Raw genomic sequence first — 25,454 nt, 5'->3', positions numbered from 1 at the left:
GTATGGAGCATACTGCACCAGGCTGCTCCAGTGGAGGTTGGTGGAGGTGTTGTTAAAATATTTACAACAAACCTTGTAAGGTAAGCCGACATGACGTCACATTTTAATTTAGGTATAAGTTTCTGTGTTCGTTTTCCATGTTTCTATATAGAAAATATTTCGTGTGTGCGTTGACTTCTGATGTGATGTCATTATAATGTATATATATGTAATCCGTGTCTGTGGTGTCCTAAATAATAAATGTTTCTTTCTTTCTATCCCCCAAGAAGTTGCCAGAGGTGTGCACTGACTCCTCGCCAACTATGTTTCATGTCCCATATAATAAGTAGGCAGCAAGACTAACAAACTCTTCGCTTGCAAAAGAAAGAAAACCACAAATAACGCTTGAACTTTTTATTACAATTTATTAACTTACTTAATACTAATAAAGCTTGTTACACACTAGTTTACTTCCATGATCCACCGACGTAGTTTTCGTGCGCGTGCACATGGGAATGGGAGTGGGATGCGCTGTAGGCTGTGGACAAAATAATAATTTTATTAGACTTACGATTCAGTGCTTCGGAAGGTGCGTCAAGCCGTTGGTCCCGAGCTACTAGCCCAAAACTTCCGCCAAACCTCACTGAAGCAGCGGGGTGGAACTCCATACCCCTTCCGGAACCCTGTGCTCAGCAGTAGGACGTACTTAACTCATATAGGCTGTTTATGTTTACACTCACATTTGCTGTAAGATGCTGGTGCGCTGTACACAGCTGGGCTGCTGACGTACGACGCAGCAGGACTGACGTAATCAGTAGAAATGGAGGGACCGCTGACGTATGACGCAGCAGGACTAATGTAGTTGGTAGAAATGGCTGGACTGCTGACGTAATTGGTAGAAACCGGGGCGTGGTGGTAGACTTCTGCGGTGTGGCTTGGTTGTTCATACTCGTAAGTGTACTCAACAGGAACTTTCACGATATTCTTCTGTACTGTCGTCTTGATTACAGTTGTCTTCTCAGGGATGTACTGCGGAGTGCCCACTGAGTACGTCTGCAATAGAATATTATGTTTTTGAAAAATTTGTTTATTCAGAATTGCCTTTTTTGAATGTATTATTTCTTAACGTATTGTATACTTGACGAACGACCTCACCGATCCTGTTGACTGAGTCATTATTAAACCCCAAAGGACCTGTTTTACTTTCTATAGGTGAACTGTTAAAAACCCCCATTTGGACTGTTGCTAAATGTTTGTTAATGTTGTTTGTATGTTTTGTTTGTGTGCAATAAAGTATATTTGATTTGATTGAAACCCACAGACTGTAGTGACTTTTGTGACGTGCGCCTGCCTCATACAAATAACAGTTGTGAATTTTTCTATGCATGTAAGAATAACAGTTCCCTAAACTAGTTCACCGTTACATGTGCCTGACAAGCGCAAGGACATCACATTAAAGAGCTCTAAATTAAACTTTTGCTCTAACCCCCTTTGTGCTCTAGTTTTTACTCCAGCCATAAAAGAGAATTCTGCATAACATAATTGCTTTTGGCTCTCAGCGCGCAGTGTCCATGAGTGTTCCAGACTTATAATTAGTGTCCACTCTTAGTGAATATGCTTGCAGGTGCTAGAGTGATGTGCATAATATTATGCTACTGGGTTATGCTTATGCTACTAGCTAGCGAGTGGGTGTTCCATTTTAGCGAGAATATTTTGGTGTGAATATTTGGAATTGTTAAAACGTCAGAAGCTTTTAGTTGCGTTGCAAAATGTATAAGAACGGAACGCTTGAAATCTTGATAGAAAAAAATACCATTGCTCGTTACAAAGGAAATCCAGTCAAGAATTTACAATGAAGAAATCATAAAGATGTTTTAAACACAAATACGTATACACAACCCTCCGTCTATAAGTGTTAGTAGAGCCACAAGTCACCATAGGACCTTGTAACCACATTTAGTATTGAAGTGCTAAACATGCTGATTCATGTTGAAAGCAGAGTAAAATTCCAAATAAAAATTAAAATAATACACAATTAATAAACAATATATTGTTTAATTAATTGCAGAGTAAATTTTGTGTTATGTCTGATTGTTTAAATGTAGTTCTGTGCAATAAAGTATATTTGATTTGATTTGATTTAAAATTCCTCCGCGTTTTAGAAATTTTAGTTTCATAAGGAATTGCAATTTACATCACAGAACAGAGAAAGTGGATTATGATATTCTTAATTTGAAAAATTAGAACATTACGCGCCGAATTCTCCTAACGACATCTTTTTTTTTCAAATTAACGCTAATTTTTACCTTATTTTAACAACTTATAGTCAGCTACCTGATTAGATAATTACTTCGCTAACTAGTAGAAGCCACAGTCTTTAGGTACTAACTCGTTTAATCCATCACAAGGCTTAAATATTATTGATGATATGATTAAGTAACCTCCGTCACTAATTCGCAATATCATCAGCAGAGCTAGTACTCATTTTTAGTTTTAAGTCTTACATTTCAAATACTTAAGTATGTTAAAATCTTAACATAAACCTAAGTACAGATTTTATCTATTTATCTAATATCACAAAAAATTACCGTGTAAGAGTTGAGCACTCTAGGAGTAGCATGAGAAACGATGGGAGCTGCCACAGTCTCATGGACTAGAGGAGCAGTGTACACCGGTGCAGCGTGCGAGTAAGAAGAGTAAACAGGAGAGGAGATGACAGAAGAGGAGTAGACTGGAGAGGAGACGATGGAGTGGCCCCGTCCGTAAGAGCAGCGCAGGCAGGGTTTTGGAGCAGCCGTTGCTAGGCCGATCACAGCTGCGAAGATTAGTGCCTGGAATAAAAAATGTGATTTAGATAAAAGAACATCTGCCTTAATATAAATATTTGCCTAGAGGTCTACTCTGAACCGGCGCGCGTGTACGAAGCGATTGATGAATGTGGAGGAAGCAAGAGAAGTGTGTCAGGATCGAAGCAATTGGAATTCTCTGACGGAAATCTCATAGTCTCTGCATACCCAGGTGGGAAACAGGCGGGAGTTTATGCTTGTATGAAAATCTTATGTTTCTTATTTTAATATATTTTTGTATGTATGTTGCCTTGAGGTTTGCTATATTTTTCACCAGGTATAGTGCTTCTTTTTTTCACAATGTCATCGCATTTCCAAATAGAAATGAATGATAATTTCCATGTTTATCAATTATTCGATATACCGAAATTGTGATGATCGGGACATTAATAAAATAGAAGCACTGTAAAGCCTATACAGGTTATGCACTGTAAATATTAATGAAAATACTCTACCTAGTAAAAACATGACAGAGAGCAGAAGTAACTGTCAGAACTATTCAGAGACGGGGGACAGGAGTCCTAGTATGGCTTTGAAATAGACTACTCTGAGCACCATCCCAATCACGTCTGACGGAGTACTGCGGGGCAGAAGGCAAGGGGGAAACCAATGCCCTATTTTTCCCTAATAAAGTAGCATAGAGAATGCTACACTGACAAGAGCGTGGCTCTTGAATTAGTGATGATGAGTAGAAATATAATAGAATTTTTCATAAAATAACATCTCAATATTAAAAAAATATGTGCAGATTAGTCACACAACAAACGATTAGTCATTTTTATTCGCTTGTAAAATGAAGTCAAAAAATATCAAGTTTCCTCAAAAAGATATGATCCGTTTTGATTAACCTTTAAGCAGCAAAACAATTTTATTTACTTATAAAAAAATATTCAAACGTTAAGTATAGACGTATAAACGATTATTATTATTAGTTGTAATTATGTCATTTCCATATCTCGGGCCTATCGAGTCCTGGACTTTTGGAAAACATGAGGAATTTGCTGTTTGACAATATCATATTTCTGCTATTTTTAGTCCATTATAGCAATTTCCAGTGCAATTTTTCCTAATATAAGAATCGAACTTTTATAAACAATAGGTTCCAAAGAAAATTGTGTTATTTGTTAGTCCTTTTTTGTCCCTGTTTTTTGACCTAGACATCTATCAATCCTAATAATATTTATAGCAATAATTACTTTTAAGTAAGCAAGGACCCAAGTTCTCCAAAGCTCCAAATCTTCTATCTTAATACTGAAGTGATAAGTATATAATAAGTAATCAATACTAATATAGTTGTTATTATCTATTCTGTAAATTTTATGTACAATTGACTACTCTGGGCGCCATCCCGCTCGCGTCAGACAGAGTACTGCGGGGCGGAAGGCAAGAGAGAAACCACTGCCCTATTTTTCCCTAAAAAAGTACCATGGAGAATGCTACACTGAAAAAAGCGTGCCTCGTGTATATTAATTACTTAATCTTTAAAGACACTCACCGCGTTGAATTTCATATTTAAAGTCACAAGAAACTTATTCACTCACAACCAATAAGAACAGTTACACAAACGTATATACTTGCAAAAATGTCAGCCGGTCCTTATATATACAAAAAATGAGTCCAAACAAATTGTGCCGATGGGAATTAATTAATTCAAACGATAAAAGACCGTCTAAAAATATATGAAACAGGATCTGTTGACAACGAACGGAATAAATAGCGAATCAACACCGAAACACAACATTTTTAGGGTTAGGTTAGGTATGGTATAAAGTTGCGGAGAAATGAAAATGCACTTACTCTTGCATATGGTTTTTAGGCCTTGTAATAAAGAGTATTATTATTGAATATTATTATCCTTTATAAAACATAACAAATTTAAAAATAAAAAAATCTTACATCTGGTACTAAATGAGATTCACAAATTAACAAAACAAAAATTAATAATAATAAATAGAATGAAACTATTTATAAGAGCATTTATTTGTTATTTTAAGTTCACAAAGAAAAATAGTAAGTAAATAATATTGGAGTACCTACTCTAAGCCGGCGAGTATTCATGAATATTTTGATTTTTAGTGAAAGAAGCGAAAGTAATGTGTCAGGGTCGTAATAAGCTGTGTCTACCCTAATGAGAAATAGACGTGAACTCATATATGCGTATGTAAAAAATAGTGCCGATTCTGGCAGACAAACTAAAATTTTATTTTAACTTGATAACTCTAATACTAGTGCGGTCCTTCACTTAAAATGAGTTTAAAAAGGAGATAGACGTAATTTTAGAACTATCAAATTAAATTAAAATTGATGAAATAAATGAAATGAAAATCTGACTGGAGTTGAACCAGTGACTCTTAGAGCTTGTAACTATGTGGTGTGCATGAATAATACAATACCTACAAGACAAAAAGTAAAACAATGCTTCTTAATCGTAACTAACTTGGTGTCATATCTTTTTAATATGCAGACATTTCCATTCCACCAAAATGGCAAGAGAATATTAGATAAGTACCTAAGTCAAGTCAAGAGGAGCTCGGTGGCGTAGCGGTTAACGCGTTCGGTCTGCGATTGTTGAAGTAAAGCAACTTTCGCAAAGGCCGGTCATAGAATGGGTGACCACAAAAAAAAAGAGCTCCTCCGTGCTGCTGCATTAGCAGTCGTTAATAACCATCAATCCGCCCTGGGCCCGCGTGATGGTTTAAGGCCCGATCTCCCTATCCATCCATAGGAAAGGCCCGTGCCCCAGCAGTGGGGACGTTAATGGGCTGATGATGATGACCTAAGTCAAAATTAATGTTACGGAACTCCGTCAAAAGTAATAGAAATGTTCATTACCAGTGTCACCGTTTTATGCACATCTGTCCAAAATCCGACCTATGGAATCCATCTCAAAGTCACATTATGATCAATGAAAGCGATTATTAGGTTGGTATTTATTTTTCTTTTTTAAAGTAATAATATTATATGACGAGCAGATTAGTGTTTTTTCGGTTTTTCCGTAATATTATGCACTGTCATGTGATAGGTTAATACTTGTGATGTCAGGACCGGACTGTGACCATTCAAATTTATTTATTATCTAAAGTATTCAATACACATAGTCATTACAGGTACATGCCTATTGGGCCATATGCAAACAATATACTTACTTCTACAATAAACTTATAAATCTGTGTCATCATCATCAGCCGTACGACGCCCACTGCTGGGCGTCCCCCAAGGATCTCCTCATACATATATATTACATATAAATAAAAACAATCTCTTTTCTTTATAAATTTTAAGATTGTGTATGTGTTATGTATGTGTGTTATTAAATTATTTACTTCAACTTTTTTTGCTATTTTTATATTTCTTTTCTTTTTGGGAAGTTGCCTGGCATTGGGACGTGTATACGTTTTTTACATTGCGTCATATCTTTTTAATCATCATACAATGTAGAAACTTATATTTTAAAAATAAATAAAAAAAAACTGTCTCTCATAAAAATATTATGATAATAATTACGAAATAATGGAGATGGGACTCTTTATTTTTAGTCGCCCTTTTCTATTTTTCAACTGGCTGCTTGTATTTGATATAATTCTTCTAAAAAATACTTACATAACTTCGCATATTTGTCATCAATAGTAGTAAAATACAAACAAATAAACAACCAATAAAATCTTAAGTCGTTTATTTTCAATTAAACATTTTTAAATATGTTTTAAAATATTTATCATGCGTAACCCTAAAGCTGAAAAAAATACTCCATAAAAAACCCACAACAGCTTAAAAATAAAGAAAACATCGACGTCCAAGTTATGTCATAGACGCAGAATATTATCTAAAAACACAAACAAAATAATATTATAAATACCTAGTTGTTTTCTAAAAAAGAAAATGTGTAATTTAATTAGATAAATAGCTTCTTTTAAATTAGTAAGTAGGTAAAATATGTTTGTCTTATTTAGGTTTATACCTTATCGTATGGTGATTTAATTACGTTTATGGTTAGAAAAAGCTCTCTTATTAAGCTTATTTTCTCTCGTAGGGTAAAATAATGCTGTGTCATGAAATCTTGAGATCATTGTGAATGATCTGAGTATGTTTTTGTAGCATCAATTTGGTGTTTCGCCCGCATGATATGAAAACTCTTTTGAATATATTAATTATTTATTCTTCTTCTTTCGTGTGGGTTGTGAGGTGAATTGCCAACCTCATCAACCCTGGTGTCAGGGTTATTTATTTATTTTAAATATAATTTAGAAAATATTTTTTAAAAAGAAAACTAAAAAGAAAATAATTAACGGTCGAGAGCGGGAAAAATAAAAAAATATTTGATTATTAGTTAGTTACAAATGTAAGTGTAATTATTGTAATTGTAAGTATTTTATATTTAGTATTTCTTATGTTATGCAAGTTTATTTGATAACTATCACCCTTAAGGTTATAACTTACAACAATAGGTAAGCAAGTAAGTTTTAACTTAATCTACGGAACAATACCAAAAGCGCTCTAATAAACTTACAAGCTAAAAATAAAGAAAGCAACGACCTCTAAGTTACAACAGGTTATGTCATAGACGAGGAATGTTTTCGTGCTATAACATAAACAAAATAAAAACATACTTATTTAGCTTTTAATTTAAATTAAAAAAGTAGTTTTATTTTTATTAGGCTGTTGCCCCATGGCGTCATTGGAATTTTTGATTTGGTTTCAAAAACATTTTATACTATGTTTAAAAAAAAAGTGCGGTATCACGATCATTATGCAAGTTTATTTTTTCTACTTATTATTTATTTCGTAAACTTTCCACATAAACCTTTATTAAGTATGTGATAGTTGTAAAAAAGTTTCCTTTACTTGTTGGTCATACATAAACAGATTATATTACGTCCCACAGGCACAGGCCTCCCTTCAATCAGCCGGAGGGGGTATGGCGCGTACTCCACCATGCTGCTCCACTGGTTGGTTGGTGGAGGTGCTTTTACGCCTAATAGCCGGAACCAACGACTTAAAGTGCCCTCCGAAATCATTTTACTTTTTCGAACAATCAGGTGATTCAAGTCTGCAATGTCCTTACCAAATAAAGGACAGTTTCACAAAAATTGATTTCGACAATGTCCCCATCGGGAATCGAACTTATCGGTGAGTATTTAGTCCATAACCTAAAATTTAGAAATATAGAGCACCCTTAGCAACATAAAGGTTAATGACCCAGTAGGAATATTTCGAAACATCTTGGGTTATACCCAAAAACGGTAAAGATAAACCGTTAGGCTGTTCGGTAATCCATCTTCGGTTGTTATCTTTTCTATCCAGTTAAAGTATTATAAATTTAAATAAGACCGCAAAACTTACGGTAGATGACAATCGTCAGTCTTGTCTAGAAAATGGACTAATTTTATTATCCGACTTCGGCGAAGCAAAAAGGAAGGTGTTTGATCGCTATGTATGCACGTATGTTTCAACCTAACTTCTAAACTACGTATCAGAATATGCAGTGGTAAATAAACTTTTAGGACAGATAGGCGTACGAGCACAGCTATCTCTTAAACTATTCGGAAGAAATTTAAAGAATTATACCTATTTTCTTGTTTCATACTTTTTAGAATAAGAATCATTTATTCAACGTAATTATCATGGATAAACTTGTTGAAGGTCGATGTAACATTTTTGAATTTACGTCATTTCGCAAGGTGTTATGGCTGAGGAGAAGAAATGACAAGAAACTGCAACAGCAACACATCTTTTAAATCAGGGTACATTACAAGTCATTTAATAACTAGAGGAACACATTCAATGCCAGACATTTTTATCATTTAGGTAATCATTAATCTTATAATAAGCTTTTTTACATAAAGTAAGCTTCACGTGAGCTTTAAATTTATTCTCTGACAAATAATGAGATTTTTACATAATTTTTACATGCATATAGTGAGATTTTTGGCCACCTAGCTCAGCCGCTGGTGGGGAGCGGAGAGTTGTCGTTCTATACGTGGTATTATTCTTTATTCTATTATGTTGTCTTAGTGGGATGAGACTTTTAGAGAATCACTCACTGCAGTTCCTTTCACGCCATGTATACCACGGTCCTAATATTCTCTCCACATAGCTATTATAAATCAGGTGTATGTACCCTAAACAAACAAGACTAACTAGTTGGAGCACCCTCGTTAACCCTAGCAGTCATCAATGGCTCACACAATATATTACGTGTATATTTTATCAACTTTCCACCACACATTCGATCGTTTATAAACCAAAGAACAAAAGTTCAGTCACTGAGCCTAGCGAATTATTAGTAAGCAGAGGTGAAATTATGAACCAATAGTTGTCACAATTATAAAATTTATGTTTATGTAGGTATTCTTGGTCTATTACAGAAACGACATGTAACCAGGAGGTGTTAATTGCAACCAGTTAATTTATTACTTTGCAAGAAACTGATTGGACTTTTGCACCTTATCGTACATAACATACTTCTAAAATTATATAATACTTCCATATATATTGGCCTTTATTCCTGTAGACATCTCCTAATGTATTTTAAGTTACTTATATCTGCCATTTTCTTACCCGCCAAAAAGGTAATCGACGTGCATAAAATTTATGGAACACTTAATACTTATTTATATTCCTATGTTAAGCCGTTGGTCCCGGCTATTAGCCGTAAAAACACCTCCACCAACCCGCAGTGGAGCAGCGTGGTGGAGTACGCTCCATACCCGCTCCGGTTGATTGAGGGGAGGCCGGTGCCCAGCAGTGGGACGTATATAGGCAGTTTATGTTTGTGTATGTTATATTCCTACCACTTAATACTTACCACTAAATTTTATCGTCATCAATTAAAGGATTTCCTGTCATTCTAAAAACAGGAATAAACACCTAGTATCATTAAAGAGACTCATCTCAACATTTCACAGCATTCCTTACAAGGGCGTTAGTAGATTTCGTGAGATACAGGGGACGTACTCAGGAATCCAGTGTAAATCTCGCGGCGTCGGAATGCGGGCCTGCGTCGACGCCATGACAGTTTTGTAATTAGGTAGGTACCGAAAATGGCGGCCAGGAATTTCGCCACTACATGACAGTGTTGCCCTGGTGTAGGGTGGCAATGGTTTGCTACAAGGGGAATTTTATTTAAATATTTTTTTACAAATGTTTATTCAGGCATCGTAATTTGGGTTTAGAGTTCTATAAGTGAAGATGCTGTCAAAGATAGAATAGTGACATATTCAATACCTAATATGTAGTTAGAATAGGGGAGAACAAAATTAATGACATGGTAAATTTATAGAAGTCAACAAGAGTTCTTCCTATTTGTAGAGGCTTATATTAAAGTGGGCAAAATAATGCAAGTATTCTTAACTTTTATTTGTTTTTTAAATATTTCTTTTTTCTCATTTTTTAATGTTAGTTTTATACGAAATGAGATCTCAATAATCAAACTGTGTATATAGATATGTTAAATTATTTTCCAAATTAAAATAACCCGTTTACATACTACGAAATATTTAAATATAAATATATTTGAAAAGAGTTATCAGGCTTGTAAAATCGAATGAATCAACGAAATGAAAATATTAACATAAATCACAATAAATTATGTGAACTGATGCGTCATTTAAGCAGTTTGTAACCATTAAAAATGTTATTGAAATAGCTAAACTGAGGCAAGTTTAAGGACAAAATAATATTACTAAATTAACATTTTCGTATAGAAACATCTGCATTAGTATTAAGGTCAATTACGCTTGTATTACGTATAGAGGCGGCAATAGGTATAAATTTATATTTTTAGCACTTATCTACATATAGATAGATACTGATCTCCCAGCAGCTAAGACCAACCCGCCTATCGGTATATACATTTTTGTCCCAAGAATCAACCGATTACTATTATTATTTGTCCAGCCTAGTTCAGACTCTAATAACCTACCTTGTACTTTAGTTATTTCCAATGCTAAATGTATGCAATTGTATGCTTTTTGACACATTAAATAAAATTATTTATTTTTATTCATTTTATGAAACCAGGCATGGTTTTTAAAAATGTCCACGACAGTTTAACCCTCATGGTAACCCCACAATGACTCGCTTCAGGGGAAGTTAAGGGAAATATCGGGTCGTATTCGTTAATAGTTCCAAGATTTTGTAGCACCTTTGTTTGTTGTGTATCTGGGTTAATTTCCAGTGGAAGCTCTACATAGCCTCGCAACTTCGAGACTTCGAGACCGGGTTCGTCACGGTATTTTGACATCTTCGTCTCGACAATTGGGTCAGTCGCTATTGTCTCGGAAAACTTGTGAAGACAAGAAAGACGTTGGATGTTGTTTATTGATGCGAGCAAGTTTATTTGTTTTATTTTTAACAAACAATTTATTTTATACTTACTTACCCTGGTGCAATCAAGCGCAATACCTAAAAAGAGCAACACCTCGTAGAAAATAGGGACGAAAGAGGATATATCATCCTGAATATAGATCTTATATCATTGTTATAATGAGAGACTTTCCAAGCTACGTTCCCCAAAAAAAAATAGGTGGCGCTGTCCAAATTGATCTTCGTTTTATCTTCGGTTTCATGAACAACAGACATCATCATCATCATCACCAGCGCATTAACGTCCCCACTGCTGGGACACGGGCCTTCCCTATGGATGGATAGGGAGATCGGGCCTTAAACCACCACGCGGGCCCAGTGCGGATTGGTGGTTATTAACGACTGCTAATTCAGCCGGGACCAACGGCTTAACGTGCCTTCCGAAGCACGGAGGAGGTCGAGATGAAAAACTTTTTGGTTTTTTTTATTTGTGGTCACCCATCCTATGACCGGCCTTTGCGAAAGTTGCTTAACTTCAACAATCACAGACCGAGCGCGTTAACCGCTGCGCCACCGAGCTCCTCATATAACATATGCATCTTTTATGTTTGTTTTTCGGTATAAATGATGACCCTTGTTATTATACCCAGGCACAACATATCTTCCACCCATTATTATTGTGATCAAAATGAAGAGAAGCAATATCTGATCCAAATATCAAGCAACAATTATATATATATATATATCATCATCATCAATTTAAGAGCCACGCTCGTGTCGGTGCAGCATTTCTGTAAAATACTCTCCATGCTACTTTTTTAGGGAAAAATAGGGCAGTGGTTTCCCTCTTGCCTTCCGCCCCGCAGTACTCTGTCTGACGCGAGTGGGATGGCGCCCAGAGTAGTCTATTACAAAGCCATACTAGGACTCCTGTCCTCTGCCCCTGAATATATATATATATTCAGAGGCAGAGGATATTAAATAAGATATATATATATAATATTACAAGGATAATGAGGGAATTTCCGTGCTACGTTCCTCAAAGAAATATATATATATATATATTATATACCTCTGCCATAGCATTATTTTTTTAAATAATTATGTACCCGAGCGATGAAAAACTAGGTAATAATCACGTTAAATCTGAACAGCGCCATCTATAATATTTCTTTGAGGAACGTAGCATGGAAATTTCCTCATTATCCTTGTAATATATATTTTTTTATATTTACAGTTGTACAGTCAAAGGTATTCAGTCACATGTCCCCAATGTGTAGCTGCTGTCATCACAATATCAAATTAATATCCAAAAATAACTCAGTATCAAGTCTAACATAAGGTAAGAAGTATGCGTGTCCGGTCCGTAAAACCCAGAACAACTGGAAATTCGAAATGTGAGTTGTTCGATGAATGCTTCGGTCAACCGTTCGTCGGTAAAGGATGGGTTCGATACAAAGTTGACTCGGAAGAATGATCGTTCGTTAAAAACATAATTCGAAAAATATTTCAGTCGAATAAGCATTCATCGAACTACTGACATTCGAACTATAGTTACAGACCCGTAAAACGCCATGCCGCGTAGTAACACGCCGAGTGATTCGTCTTACCCCATTAAATGTCCATGTTGTTTGAAATTCTAAATTCAAATTCAAAAATATTTACTTCGGAAACCAGTCCAGACAAATTATGTTAGTAACAGAAAGCTGAACCTAGCTTAAGCTTTAAAATTTATCTATACCTAATCGTCTTTCTGTATAATTTTCTGTTTAGAAGTTAACGCTTCCTATGAAGAGCTGGGAAAGAACGCTTGTTGCACTGAGGTCGAAGGTTCGAATCTCAGCCCGAGCTAAACCACTTCATACAAAACACCTCGTTTTACACTGACATCATCGTACTCGCGCATCTGTGTCTGTGACGTCGGATGCCCATACGATTGAAGACAAAATAAGACCGAGGGGTGTGAGGTAAACCTAGCTCCGCCGCTGGTGGGGAGCGGAGAGCTGCCGTTCTATGCGTAGTATTATTCCTTATTCTATGTCAAAACTACTGCAACTTCTCTCAACCTATATAACCGAGGAAAAGAAGATGACCTTTGTTGACAATTGCAACATAAAAATACCTTTTTAAAAAAAGGTTAAAAAAATATATTAATTCTTTACTATTTTTAAATTAATTTTGTATTCATCGAACTTCTCGTATTGTCGGACGTTTGTAATTAACTACTAAAACCGAATTATATGCGAAGTGGCAAAACAATCAGCGTTTCTTTTAATACAGTCTGCGAGTGGTGAAATAATCAATCCACACACATTTTTAACAATCTTAATTATCATAAGTAATAAATATAATCCCTTAATCACGTGACAGGGCGTGTGCTTCTACTACAACCAATACGTAATCATTCGAATAAATTATTCAAATCTATATTTAACCAGTAACCTTTAGGTAGGTACCGTTACATTTTATAGAAATGGGAATTTACCTTTAAGAGGTATATTTATTAACTCTAATATTACGTAATCGTTGTTTTGGTTTTCTGCTTTGTAGGTATATAAAATAGATCCATAATTTTGTTGAAACGAAATCCTTGTGAGGATATTTGTTATATATTCATAATTATTTTGGCAGATTCCGTGAGTTTTATATTTGTTACTATGATATGGTAAAATCGTTAGTGAAAAACAAAAATATAAATTCTACGTCACGCCATCTTGAATTATAGGTATGTAGGTAAATAGATACTAATTCACTAAATACCTACACGTTTTATACACCTTATAAGCTCGCCCCTATTACCTTTTCACCCTTTGTACAGGGTGTTAGTGACATCGTAACGAAACCTTAGAGTGATAATTCATGATTCTGAGTTAACATCAAGTGGAATTCTCCGTCGCAAAAGTATAGAACTGAACATAATTAAAAAAAAACACAAAAATTTTCATGAATGTTCTGACAGGAAATTCTACTTGATATCAGTTTAGAATCATAGTGTGAATTATCCCCCTCAGTATTCGTTACGGTGTCACTAACACCCATACTTGTACGTACTTGTACGGGGTGTAAGTGACATCGTAACACATACTAAGGGGGATGATTCAGCTCATTATTCTGAGTTAATATCAAGAGGAATTTTCCATCGCAAAAGTATATTTGAAAGTAATTTAAAAAGAAAAATTTAAAAATAATAATTTAACACAAAAAAACATGAATTTGCGATGGAAAATTCCACTTGACACTAACTCAGAATCATGGTCTGAATCTTCCCCTATATATTATGCTACTTATACACCTCTGTTTACCCTTTTGGGGATACCGCCACACTATGTTTTGTTATGATTAAACGTCACACTTTTTATCTACACATAATATTATTTATAAATGCAAAAATAACTTTGTCTGTCTGTTACCTTTTCACTCTTTAAACTGCTGAACCGATTTAGATGAAATTTGGTATAGATATAGTCTGAGACCTAGGGAAGAAGATAGGATAGTTTTATCCCAGAATGAGCTTCATGGGGGGATGAAAAGGGTTAGTAAAAATTAGGGGCCGCTACGCAGATTAAGTTGCGGGCTGAAAACTAGTTGTTTATAAACGATTAAAACATGGAATTCCACATACTTACTTACAATAAATTCCGTAGATTATCAGAAATATAAGTCGTGGTGAAGAGTTTTTCCTCTATAAAATACTCAAAACGGCACTTGGTAAAAAAGTTAAAAATATAATTTAATGATAATAAAGTCGAATGTCGGATAGGAAAAAACTGGGAAAATCCGGGACAAAACCGAATATTTCCGGAAAAATCCGGGCGCAGTGCACTCCGGACGGAAATGGGAACGACTTCCGACGTCCCTGCAACTCAAGTTTTGTTAAAAGTAATTACTTCTGTACAATTCCAATATATTTTTTCTTTATTTTTCCTCTTGTTCGAGTTAACTGTCTTTTCCTTATTATGGATTGCTTTTGGCCCCGATTCGTGCAGACACAACCTAATTTTATTTTAAGTTATACCTGTCATTTTCGCATCCGCCGAAAAGGAAACGGACAGATGATTGACAACTTTTGATTTTAAAATGAATGACTAACCCGGGCGAACATGCAACCCGTTTGACTTACGTTGTCAACTTAATTCTGCGGAGTTGAAATTGACGTTTGTTCCATAAATTTTATGCCTGTCGATTATCCGTCCCTTTCTTTTTCACCGGATAAGAAAATGACAGGTATAACTTAAAATAAAATTAGATGGTGTGTACTGGAATCAGCACCCTTATCTCATACTTACCGTGTACCGTCAATATCTTTATTCAGTATGTAACATATACACTTGAATCGTCACTTTTTACATAACGAACGTCCCATCCGCCTAAAACTACTGCAGTTTCTCACAACCTGTATAACCGGGGAAAAGAAGCTGCGAGAAAAACCTAGGCACAGGGCCTTAGACGTTCTTAAAAAACTTACTAACGGTATCTACTTCGTTTAGACACACACGCAATTTCAGAAAGTGATTTCAATAATATCCCCATCGGGAATCAAATCCGGACCTCCAGATTGTGAGCCCTAGATCTCTCTAACCACTAGACTGTAGAAGCTGTTATCTCACTAACGACACAAAAAGAGGCACGTAATACACTTTTGCACTCAAATGTTACAGTATTTACAAGTTAATTGTGAAGAAAATTGCATACAGAAGTTGGTTGCTTAATATTTGAACGGATACCAGTAGTTGCGATGGATCAAAGCGAAAAACAAACACAATAAAAGATTCGTGAATCGCTTCAGAATTTGTGCAACTTCAAAATAGTACAATGCGGCAAGAAATAAATAACATTTTGTTTATTTTCCCGGCTGCACGTTTCGTGTGGGATGGCGAGCGGAGAGGAGAGGAGAGGAAAATGCAAGCATCGCGTGGTGTAACACCTAGTGTGGCTTATAATGTTTCTGGTCACGCACGAGACGTGCGCGCAGCGGTTACGTTCATGAGAGACAACGGAAGCGGGTGTATTAATTTATTTATTGTACACAAAAAGTAACAAAAACCACGAAGATTTAATAACCAAGGGTGGGCTTATCTGTAAAAGAATTATCTTCCAACCAACCCTGCAGGGTGGGAGATATTAAAGGTAAAGGGGTCATGCAGTGTACTGTAAACAAAAAACAATAAACAGGTCATATAAACACGTTATAAAATCTAATAAAACATAACATGACGTACCTAATATCCGAACTGTTATAATAGGTATAAGTATAAATTTTATGTTATGTTACCTTTTATCTATTTATTTATTCAATCTTACATACATCTTACCTATAGTGCTATAGGCGATCAAATCCGCTGTGTACACTATGTAGCACCATATAAAGGGCAGATTATCACACGCCTGGAGTTCTCTCTGATGGAATTATACCAGCCTCTCAGGGAGATTGAGACATAAGCTGAGTTTTTGTTTTCACACGAATATACTTAGGTATGTACTTTTTTCTGTGTTTTGGTTTTATTTAGCCATGTTTCAACCATTAATTACTGTGTTATTTTTTAATGGATAGATTAATTTACGACTCCAGAATACATGTGTAGCACGTAAATGTGGAAACAAAATAAATCAATAAATAATAAATAAGTACACCTTAGACGGCATCGAACTGTACGACGGCAACCGTGCGCTTTCACGTCACCAACCGTACGCTTTTACATTACCAACCGTACGCTGTTAGATCACCAACCATACGCTGTTACATCACCAACCGTACGCTTTTACATTACCAACCGTACGCTGTTAGATCACCAACCATACGCTGTTACATCACCAACCGTACGCTTTTACATTACCAACCGTACGCTTTTACATTACCAACCGTACGCTGTTACATCACCAACCGAACGCTGTTACATTACCAACCGTACGCTGTTACATCACCAACCGAACGCTGTTACACCTGTTACACATCACCAATCGTGCACTGTCGCATCATCAACAGCGCGCAGTCGCTGTACTATTTAACTGCTTTTCAACTTCCAACTTGATAGGCGGCAAAAACTACATTAATACTCGTAATATCCATTGCAAGCATCTTTGTGCTCTATTTACCTAATATTAAAACTAAATCAGAAGGTGGAAGCGGATTCATAAAAGAATGATTACAAAATACAAGAGATTCTTCAAGATGCAATTTCAGAACGCAAAAGCTGAAAATTGGTATTAAAAATAACGCTCAGGAAAAGTTATTAGAATTTTTTTCATACTTTTCTTTGTTTTTTAGTTCGTAACCTAGTTATTAAGTACTTAAGGATACACCGCTTACTTTATTGAATTATATTCAATCTGATTCAAAAAAGATCTGCGCTCTATATAATTATAACCAAAATCAAATAATACTAAAAAAATATTTAAAGGACTTACTATGGGCGTGAGTGGCGTGACTAATGTATAAGTAAGTTGAGCAGGAGAACCAAAATCACAATCAATCGGAAAGCCATGGTAGCCCAGTTGGTAGAACGCTTGCCTCTCACTGTGAGGTCGCAGGTTCGAATCCAGCTCACGCCTAAACCAATGATTGTCGAATTTGTTTTCGAATTCATGTTTGGATCATATGATTATCACGTGCTCAGCGGTGAAGGAAAACATCGTGAGGCAACCCACATTCCCGAGAAATGCATTTTCGGAGGCGTGTGACCTAACTTATTTTGGGCTGGGTTTCCCTTCGTGGGTTAGAAGGTCAGACAGGCAGTCGCTTCTGTAAAAAATCGGACCTGTCAAATCTTCGGGACCCTGTGAAAAACGGGATAATGCTAGGGGTATGATGAACAGGGAAGTTAAAAAGGCCACAATCACCTTAAAAAGCAACTGTGGCCTTTTTAACCCCACAGGAGAACCAAAATGGATACTTTATCTGAGCTTAATAAAATGGGTTACATACAACTCGATTGGGCGTTACAAAGTTCTCAGTGCAAATCAATTCGAGCCAAACATGTTTAATTCAGTAGTCCTCAGAAGTCGCCATCCTCTGATGTGAGACTGGAGTTAAGAGTGAGGCTACACGATACATTGTGAGCCCGTTGCGATGTGTCCATCATACCTACTTACTCACTCGTCGGCACTGTTGAAAACCGACCATGAATCCCTTCCACAAACTCCTTCGCTCGCGCCAAAACTCCCGCCACCCCAAGCCACGAAAAAAGAAACAAAAGTTGATGATGTTGATGGTAAGTATGTTATAATCGTCATCATCACAACACACAAATTAGAAATCCAGTCCCAAAAGCCACCATTGTTGACCAGTCCATACACTGGATTACTTACGTCTATTTATTTTTACTCTCTTGTGTAAGTTGTTTTTATTACGTGTTTTGTTTTTTATTTGTTGCTGTGGTGTCCCATTATAATAAACGTTTCTTTATTTCTTTGAAAAGCAACTGTCTTCTTTCTCTGAAGAATAAGTAATGTTACAATTTGGAGTTCGCTACATGTACCATACTATATTAAGGTAGAACCACGGTAGAACTAACTAGCTAGAATCCACTTAATCATCTTCTCAAAAGTTCAACAACTCCGTAAAATCAAAGGCAAAGCTCCAACGCAATCAGTACTAGTTTTCTCAAGACGCGTTCGATATGAAGCCTGAGCAAACATTTAACGAAGTGGCGAGTGAAGCTCTGGATAATTATATAGAGCTCTCTCGCCGTTAACTTTGAAGTAACCAACGAAACTTGTTTTCTTTATATTTGTACAATTCGATTGCTAATATAACCTACAACTAGTCAGACTCCGACTGCTGAGCACAGGCCTCTCCTCAATCAACTAGGAAGGTTATGGAACATACTACACCACTCTGCTCTACTGCGGGTTCGCATATAATACGTCACGTTACACCTTTTGTATTACAGTAAGGTGCGCAGTATAGCTAGTAAGAATAAGTAGTTCATTTTCTTCCTTTATCTCTTTCGCACTTGGCTGTACTCTACTATTTCTGTCCTGCTGTCATACGCCCATGCTAGAGCGCACGAACTATAGCATAAAATAAAGAATATATATCTGCCCATGCATGAGACATCCCGAAGCCTGCATATCAATAAAACGCACGTGGCAATGCTTCTGCGTGAACGCTTTTATATATCGCCACACGTTTGAATGCGCCGCTCGACACCCCCGCGTCTCTATACGCGTAAAATCAAAAGCAAAGCTCACTAGTACCTAGTTTTCTCAAGACGCGTTCGTTATGAAGCCTGGATAAACATTTAACGAAGTGGCGAGTGTAGCTAATTATCTGAGCTCGCTCGTCGCTTGCCGCTATAAGTTTCGCAGATTCGATGAGATAAACTTTGTACTGCGGTCGTTACGGAGTAAGAATCAATAGAAACGACAAGATCGACTTTTACAGGTTCTTTCTTTTTACTATTTTTTCTTGGATTATCGGCCGACTAACTTCGGATCAACACATCCTTCTTGCTTATGCACTGTCTGCCAATAGTAATAGTATTATTATAACAGCAATGACTGTTTGCGTGTGCTCGTAGATATAGAAGGGAGTGGCAGTGTAGTATAAACAATAATAGAGCAACAGCAAAATAACAGCCTCAATAGTCAAGTGGTTAGAGCGTTAGGCTCACGATCTGGAGATCCGGGTTCGATTCGATTCCCGATGGGGACATTGCCGAAATCACTTTGTGAGACTGTCCTTTGTTTTGTAAGGACTTTACAGGCTTGAATCACCTGATTGTCTGAAAAAATAAGATGATTCCGTGTTTCCGAGGGCACATTAAGCTGTTGGTCTCGGCTATTAGCTCCCAACCCCCTCTGGTTGATTGAGGGGAGGCCTGTGCCCAGCAGTGGGACGTATGTAGGCTTTTTATATTTTTGTGTTTATAAACAATAATACTACTAAGCCGTTGATCCCGGTTACTACGGTAAGTAAGTAGTCGTTATAATGTAAGTACACAAATGTAAATTTGTAGCATTACAAATGTACACTGTCAAACTATAGAAGTCTCTTCCAGTACTTATCTCGAAAAGCATTCAATGTTTGTGGTGGCCTGTTGATTAACAGAACTCTGAAAGTTAATTCCTGTTTGTTTTTTACATCGTTACAGCCGTGTCGAATGTACAACTATTTCCATTAATTTGCTGCGCCATTTTGAATAAATCTATCGGCGATGAATTCTTTCAACTGAAATCAACCTTAACATACCACGCAGTCTGCACTGTTGTACTTAGGAGTTGTGGAGTTGATCAAAAGACATGTGACTTCTAAGACGGTCGTTTATTGTCTGTTTCAATTGTATAAGATAGATATGTATGTCGGCGTTAGTTATGAATTAAGAAGAGAAATTGATCAAATCGGAAAATAAAATGAAGTTACATCACTTCCGTTATGAAGTTGCAACGCTCCGACGAAAGGTGGCGTACGGCCAGAGCTGCGTGAAGTCGAGGGAGTCACTACAGAGTCGTCGTGTCGAGCGGACGTGCACTGCCGTTCTAGTCGGGCAGTCTACCGCGAACCATCGTCTTGAGCGGACGTGTCGAATAATTACGATCGGAACGTGGAGTGCTATAGTCGCTCACCTATAACTTGTAGGGACGTCAAGAAAGTGTGATCGGAAAAGAGCACCTAGCAAGTACGTTCACATGTCCTGATGATTCGGTCCGAATATAGGAACCATGGGTGGTGGAGGGCCCCTTCGCGCTAACGTCCTTAAGCGCGCTAGATTAGGAGAGACTGTGTAACCGTTACGAATACCGTGACGTTGCCGTGAGTGTGTGCCTTATGCTGTGACTTTATTTAATCGTGATACAAAAACTATGTTGAAGTAAATAAAATGATTGTGATACTGATGACGGCCATTATTGTCTTCTAACGCCCACCCTCCATTCTGATGATGATGTTACGACCTCACTGTTACGACATCAGAAGCGGGATTAGTGAACTTGGATGAAGACAATGTGATGCGACGTTCACAACAAGACAATGCAAGTTTCGATTATCACAATCAGAAGAAGATTATGATGACTATCACATTCGTGTGATCACGTGATGAAGATGTAGTGTCCATTGAAGATGGACCTGAATTTGAAGTGACCTGGACCTTGTTAATGATCGGCATCACTACATGCCGTAAGATATGATGGCGCGAACATCGCAATATTTCCATAATGTGTGCAGTCGTGTTTGGAAATTATGGTACCTCAACTTGGAAACTGTTATTACGGTGAGTCGTTTTCATACTGGAACCTTATTGTTATTGACTTCATTGCTATGTGAATTTTCGTTTCTAATAATGAGGAAATTGATTTAAAATTAACTTGGAAATTACTATTTTCCTTTGTTTAAAAAGAAAATTGACGAGTATTATCATTGTATCAATCCGTGTCAATCATACCGCGTTTTCCAATCTGTTTTCATCATCGTCAAATCTTTGTATTTTGGTCTAAAAATATTTCGAATTGGTATAGACACGCTTAACCTGCGTGGTTAAAGTTGTATTTTCTCACTCCAAGCAAAGATAAATTAGTCATGACATGATAATTAAGTCTCGTTAAATAACGTGTTTTGTTATCTACCGTCATTCATCAAATCTTTTTAAACCGATTGAAAGAAAGTCATGTGAATACGATAATACAGTGAATTCTTTTGTTTCATGTCAAAACTTTGCACGTGGTTCGGCAACTGGTGGATTGCAAGCGGCAATCCAAGTGGCGCGGGCTGAGCTGTAGCCGTGTAAAGTGACGACATCGTGGCAGCGCGTTGTATACCAGCCGGACTTGCTGCGCCGGCGCTGTTGAAGACCTAAACCATGTCACAAGACCAGTGGTTGATCTTTTATTGGAAATTCTTATAAGGCCTGGTGAGTCGTATCTGTTTTACCTGATTTGAAAGATGGGAAATTTTAATAAGATACAAACGAATGTAGTGCTGAAAGTTCTCTTTTGTGAACTTTAGTTAAATTGGAAATCGTGTTGGAAAAATGCCTCGAAGCGTATTGCCTTCTGAGTTAAATGTTACTGATTTAGAGAGTGAATAAGATGTTATACGGCACACATACTTTGGTATCGTTATTTTCTCTTTTGTTGTTGTGCTGCATTTCCAGCGTAGTCGTAACTGCAGTCCCGTTAGAGGCTGTTCAGGGCGCGGTGTGCGACTGGAGGTGTGGTGATTGTTTAGGTCCATGGGGACCTGGTTTTAGTGGTATATGATTACCTTGTGGAAATGACCAATGATGGTCTGTTATGAAAGTGGCAAATGGTTGCCAATGTTATCACCGAGTATTAAGGTGCACTGTGGCTCCAGCGTAGTCGTAACTGCAGTCCCGTTAGAGGCTGTTCAGGGCGCGGTGTGCGACTGGAGGTGTGGTGATTGTTTGCGTCCATGGGGACTTGGCTGTTGTGGTATATGATTACCTTGTTGAGTTGACCAATGATGGTCTGTTATGAAAGTGGCAAATGGTTGCCAATGTTGACTTATCACCGAGTATTTATGTGCCCGTGTATGTGTGTGTAAAATGAACAGTCTAAGATATTTTTTTGATATTTTGATCATTGTTGTTGATTGAGGCATTCTTTCAAATTGTTTACTCTGTGTGGTGATGCACACGGGAGATCCACTTGATGGATATGTGTACTGAAGTCTTATGTAGTCTCAAGTAGAGCTCATGTAGTCTCAAGTAGAGCTCATGTAGAGTCTCAAGTAGAGCTCATGTAGAGTCTCAAGTAGAGCTCATGTAGAGTCTCAAGTAGAGCTCATGTAGAGTCTCAAGCAGAGCTCATGTAGAGTCTCAAGCAGAGCTCATGTAGAGTCTCAAGTAGAGCTCATGTAGAGTCTCAAGTAGAGCTCATGTAGAGTCTCAAGTAGAGCTCATGTAGAGTCTCAAGTAGAGCTCGGACAGAGTCCTTTAGAGTCTCATGTTAGGTAAGGAATGACCGAGCGAACTTGGATACTGTGCTGTGGTATATTGTTTCAGATTAACACACGAGGACGTGTGTCACGCAGGATGGCCGTGTCGGCGTTAGTTATGAATTAAGAAGAGAAATTGATCAAATCGGAAAATAAAATGAAGTTACATCACTTCCGTTATGAAGTTGCAACGCTCCGACGAAAGGTGGCGTACGGCCAGAGCTGCGTGAAGTCGAGGGAGTCACTACAGAGTCGTCGTGTCGAGCGGACGTGCACTGCCGTTCTAGTCGGGCAGTCTACCGCGAACCATCGTCTTGAGCGGACGTGTCGAATAATTACGATCGGAACGTGGAGTGCTATAGTCGCTCACCTATAACTTGTAGGGACGTCAAGAAAGTGTGATCGGAAAAGAGCACCTAGCAAGTACGTTCACATGTCCTGATGATTCGGTCCGAATATAGGAACCATGGGTGGTGGAGGGCCCCTTCGCGCTAACGTCCTTAAGCGCGCTAGATTAGGAGAGACTGTGTAACCGTTACGAATACCGTGACGTTGCCGTGAGTGTGTGCCTTATGCTGTGACTTTATTTAATCGTGATACAAAAACTATGTTGAAGTAAATAAAATGATTGTGATACTGATGACGGCCATTATTGTCTTCTAACGCCCACCCTCCATTCTGATGATGATGTTACGACCTCACTGTTACGACATGTATATTATGAATGTAGTATTATATTATAGTTGTGTAGGTACACACTACAAGTCGAAGAAAGTTTCGCTTGATGAAAGATAGGTGTCATGTTTGTATATTCCGCAAACCGACAGCATCGCATTTGAATTCGATTTAAAGAAAGAAAGAAAGAAACATTTCTTCATTTCGGACACCACAGACACAGACGGACAGGTAGATTACATTTAATCCTTTAGCATACTATCGATTTTACACCTAGGATGACATGAGCCATGTCAGGGGCCTTTGGCGGCTCAATAACAACCCTGACACCAGGGTTGCTGAGGCTGGTCATATCTCACAGTCCACCCGATAGAAGTTTCGTTTCTAAGCTGATTTTAGATGACGTCGGGGAATTCCAGTGTCAAACTGTGACATTGAGGTGATCGTGACCTAGACAAGGTGACCTAAAAAGTTTTGTGGATATTCCTATGATGTAGCTTATAAATAATCTGTATCAAGTCTGACTTAATTTGAAATAAGTACCGCATAAAAATCGGCTACGTTATTTATACAGTTTTATATGGTTAAAAGGAAAATGCCCATTATTACGGACGTAACTTTATTTTATTTTCACGGCTTTAAAATAGTCTCTCACGATATATAAGAAAGAACCTATTTTGGACCTACCAATGTTCTCTCAGACGACGCCCTGACCCGAGGTTCACGCCCAACTGGGCACCCTCAGGCCTGTTGTCTTAAATATTGTACCGGGTGAGAGCCTTCAGCTCTCCCCATTTGTCCGGCCAAGTAGTTGATGCCATCTGCGGTAAATCTACAATAAGCCACGTCAAAAAAAGGACCTACCAATTTTTACCTACCTACCAATTCCAATATTTTATGTTTATTTTTATTTTTTTAAAGAACGTCTAGGGCCCTGTGCCGAGGTTTTTCTTGCAGCTTCTTTTCCCCGGCTATACAGGTTGTGAGAAGCTGCAGTAGTTTTAGGCGGATGAGACGTTCGTTATGTAAAATTGACGATTCAAAGTGTAACTATGTTACCTACTGAATAAAGATATTTTTGAATTTGAATTGAATTTGAATTTACCCTATTTAACATTTAACCCTCTAAAGACCCTTTAAAAATAGTTTAGAATCTTTAAAAGTGGCCATACTCACCTGTTCGCCAGAACCCGCAGGCGAAACAAAATAATAACATGAGAAATAGGTCCCCCCACCTCACCTACATGTAACCTAGTTTTCCCAAAACTTTCCAACACCATACTGATGATCCAAATAATTAGTTTCGAGCTTGATGGCGTCTTAAATTGGATCCTGCTCCGACCGGACAAGTGGAAAATTAATTAATTAACAAAAGTGACAACAGACTTTGGCGACCTAGTTGGGTACACATTTCAGAGGGTCCCCTACCATGATGTAATGACCCAATTTAAGGGTAACTTAAGTGAGGAAGTGGGCAACTTGGTACCATGAACCGATATCTACTTTAAGTATAAAGTCGTAAGACCGAATAAACCCTGACACCAGGGTCGATGAGGTTGGTAATCCACCTCACAACCCACACGATAGAAGAAGACCGAATGTACTTTTAAAATCTAAACCCTATTGTTTAAATATTGTGTCTGAAAATCTCGCTTCCTCTTACTCTTTAGGAGCCCGATACCGACCCCGCCGGCGTGGTCGACGATTTCTCTCAATCAGCGCTTATCGCTGTCGACCCACTAGGGTCGATTACTTCTTTC

The 25,454-nt window shown here is 37.4% G+C and overlaps 1 protein-coding gene across 1 annotated transcript; it reads right to left on the bottom strand.

The window, feature by feature from the left end:
• Positions 1-430: 430 nt before the first annotated feature.
• Positions 431-4,605, bottom strand: LOC126370741 (uncharacterized). Its single transcript, XM_050015776.1, has 4 exons — positions 4,321-4,605; positions 2,568-2,810; positions 720-1,032; positions 431-517 (listed from the first exon to the last, which is right to left on the bottom strand). Exons 1-4 carry the CDS (start codon positions 4,333-4,335, stop codon positions 447-449), a joined length of 642 nt encoding a protein of 213 aa, XP_049871733.1. The 5' UTR covers positions 4,336-4,605; the 3' UTR covers positions 431-446.
• Between the last annotated feature and the right edge of the window lie 20,849 nt (positions 4,606-25,454).

This window comes from Pectinophora gossypiella, chromosome 11 (genome assembly GCF_024362695.1).
Source record: "Pectinophora gossypiella chromosome 11, ilPecGoss1.1, whole genome shotgun sequence".
Taxonomy (NCBI): domain Eukaryota; kingdom Metazoa; phylum Arthropoda; class Insecta; order Lepidoptera; family Gelechiidae; genus Pectinophora; species Pectinophora gossypiella.
This window is presented reverse-complemented; position numbering and strand designations above follow the sequence as displayed.